Raw genomic sequence first — 1,896 nt, forward strand, 5'->3', positions numbered from 1 at the left:
GTATATCTCCAGTCGAAATTCCGCAGTAGTCTGAATACTTTTTTTTTCCGTGTCATCGTGTGTCACTGGAAATTTAGCTGTCTTCGCTCTCATGCATGTGGAATTTGCTTCTAAATATTGGGTAGGCCTTTACTGATCAATTTCGGGTGTCTGTATCATAGCACAGATTGACACTTTAGATATAGAGAGTTCGCTTCGTTGGGATATTTCTAAGGTTGCTGGAAATGGAAACAGTTCGAAAATGTAACTATTTTATTTCTTCATGGCGGTACAAGGAGTTAGAAACGGTAAAACATATCCTTCACTGTGTTACTTAGCTTAACTTCAGGATTCAGGCAATTCGACGGAAGATTTTTTCTTTTCTTTTCTTTCTTTTTCATGAACTGTGATCTTGTTCTCGGTAATGGTTGTTTTTGTTATGTACTTTCTCTTTTCTATGTATTGGATCTAGTACAAGTATGCGTGTATGTTTTACTGGGAAGAAGGTTTACCCTTTGAAGAACGAGGCTAATATTTGAAGAAGTTACCTGTATACTCGCTCCGTTTTCTGTCTCCTCTCCCCTTCGTCCGCATTTTCTCTTGGCTCATTGCGCTTCTCCGATGGTTAAGGATCATTACAAATCCACAATTGAAGACTTATCGCCCAAAAAGAGCCTATATTTGCAGCGTAGGTGCAAAGGAGGAAATATTCAATTCATCTGTATCTATACTTTTCCTTGATTTTCTCTCGCCGCTTCGCCATGCCCGAGAAACCCATGGCAAATGTGTGATGGATGCTACCTCCTTTTCATCCACTTGAATGCCCTTCAAGACCGAAAAGTCGAAGTCAATTGCCAGCTGAAGTCTTCTCACGCAGGAAGAACAGAAAGGGGGTAAAAAGGGAACGCCATTTTAACTGAAGGTGTACACGTAATTTGAGAAACATTTATATATGATCAATAGCAAGTTGAACACGTATATATAATGGTTGGTAATTGATACTTCGAGATGAATGGAACAGTTACCAAAAGGCCCTTGTGTGTGTTTCATGGATGTCGCCGTGCAAAGATCCGACTCGATGGATCAATGGATCGTCGGACTGCTATGATACCTAGTGTGAAAGAAGCGTTTATGAAATCTGCTGGTAAGCACCATCTTGATTGTCGGTCGAGAAGGTCCTTGTTTTCTTTTCCTATCTTTTCCTTTTAGAACTCTCTCGCTAAGCAGACAATCGCCTATTTAATAATCGAATTTTGTTTTCTTATGTTTGTTTCTTCTGCTGGCAGCCTTCGTTATTTATGCAGCTCAAGTTGCTTTTTTTCTTTTTCTTTTTCTTACTCGCTAATTAAACTAATAGAAAGCTAATCTCGCAAAACTGGATAACATCATCGCAACGACACGGTTTCCATAATTATTTGTGGGTGTCGGATCCCGTTGACCTTCGCAGCTCTCCAAGGGACCTCGTCTCCTGCTCCCTTCACAGCTCGTTCTCAGAGCTGACGTTAGCGGCGCTTTCAATAATCCCGTCATCCAGCTGGAACAGAAATAGATACATTTAAGTCAAAGTGTTGGCATCGCCTTGCGTGCTGAAAATTCACAGAATATCTTATGTAACATTGAACCTATAGATTTCCTTGGTGCATGTCTTCATGCTTGACGGATGTTTTACTACTTGCACAGACATACAAACTTCTCATTTGCTTGAGAACAACGTTAAGTCCTAAAACATTATCTTAAACTTGGTGTGAACCTATTTTTGTGTTCGGGTTAGCAGAGGCACAATCCCCTTTAGCGACCATGGCCGAACACATGCTTGAATCAACAGTTACAATCTCCTGTGTCTGATATATATCCCTGGCAGTTGCTCATCTTTCAACCGCGTCTTTCAACCTCCTGACCATTCTTTGGAATGAAAAA

At 40.6% G+C, this 1,896-nt stretch overlaps 1 protein-coding gene across 2 annotated transcripts in view; it reads right to left on the bottom strand.

The window, feature by feature from the left end:
- Positions 1-238: 238 nt before the first annotated feature.
- LOC119581727 overlaps positions 239-1,896 on the bottom strand; it is a gene marked incomplete in the record, with an annotated part of 43,949 nt that continues 42,291 nt past the window's right edge. For both annotated transcript variants that reach the window (XM_037929854.1, XM_037929855.1), the window contains 1 exon segment: positions 239-1,513. In XM_037929854.1, coding sequence (XP_037785782.1) covers positions 1,506-1,513 — 8 coding nt within the window.

This window comes from Penaeus monodon, chromosome 15, assembly GCF_015228065.2.
Source record: "Penaeus monodon isolate SGIC_2016 chromosome 15, NSTDA_Pmon_1, whole genome shotgun sequence".
NCBI lineage: Eukaryota > Metazoa > Arthropoda > Malacostraca > Decapoda > Penaeidae > Penaeus > Penaeus monodon.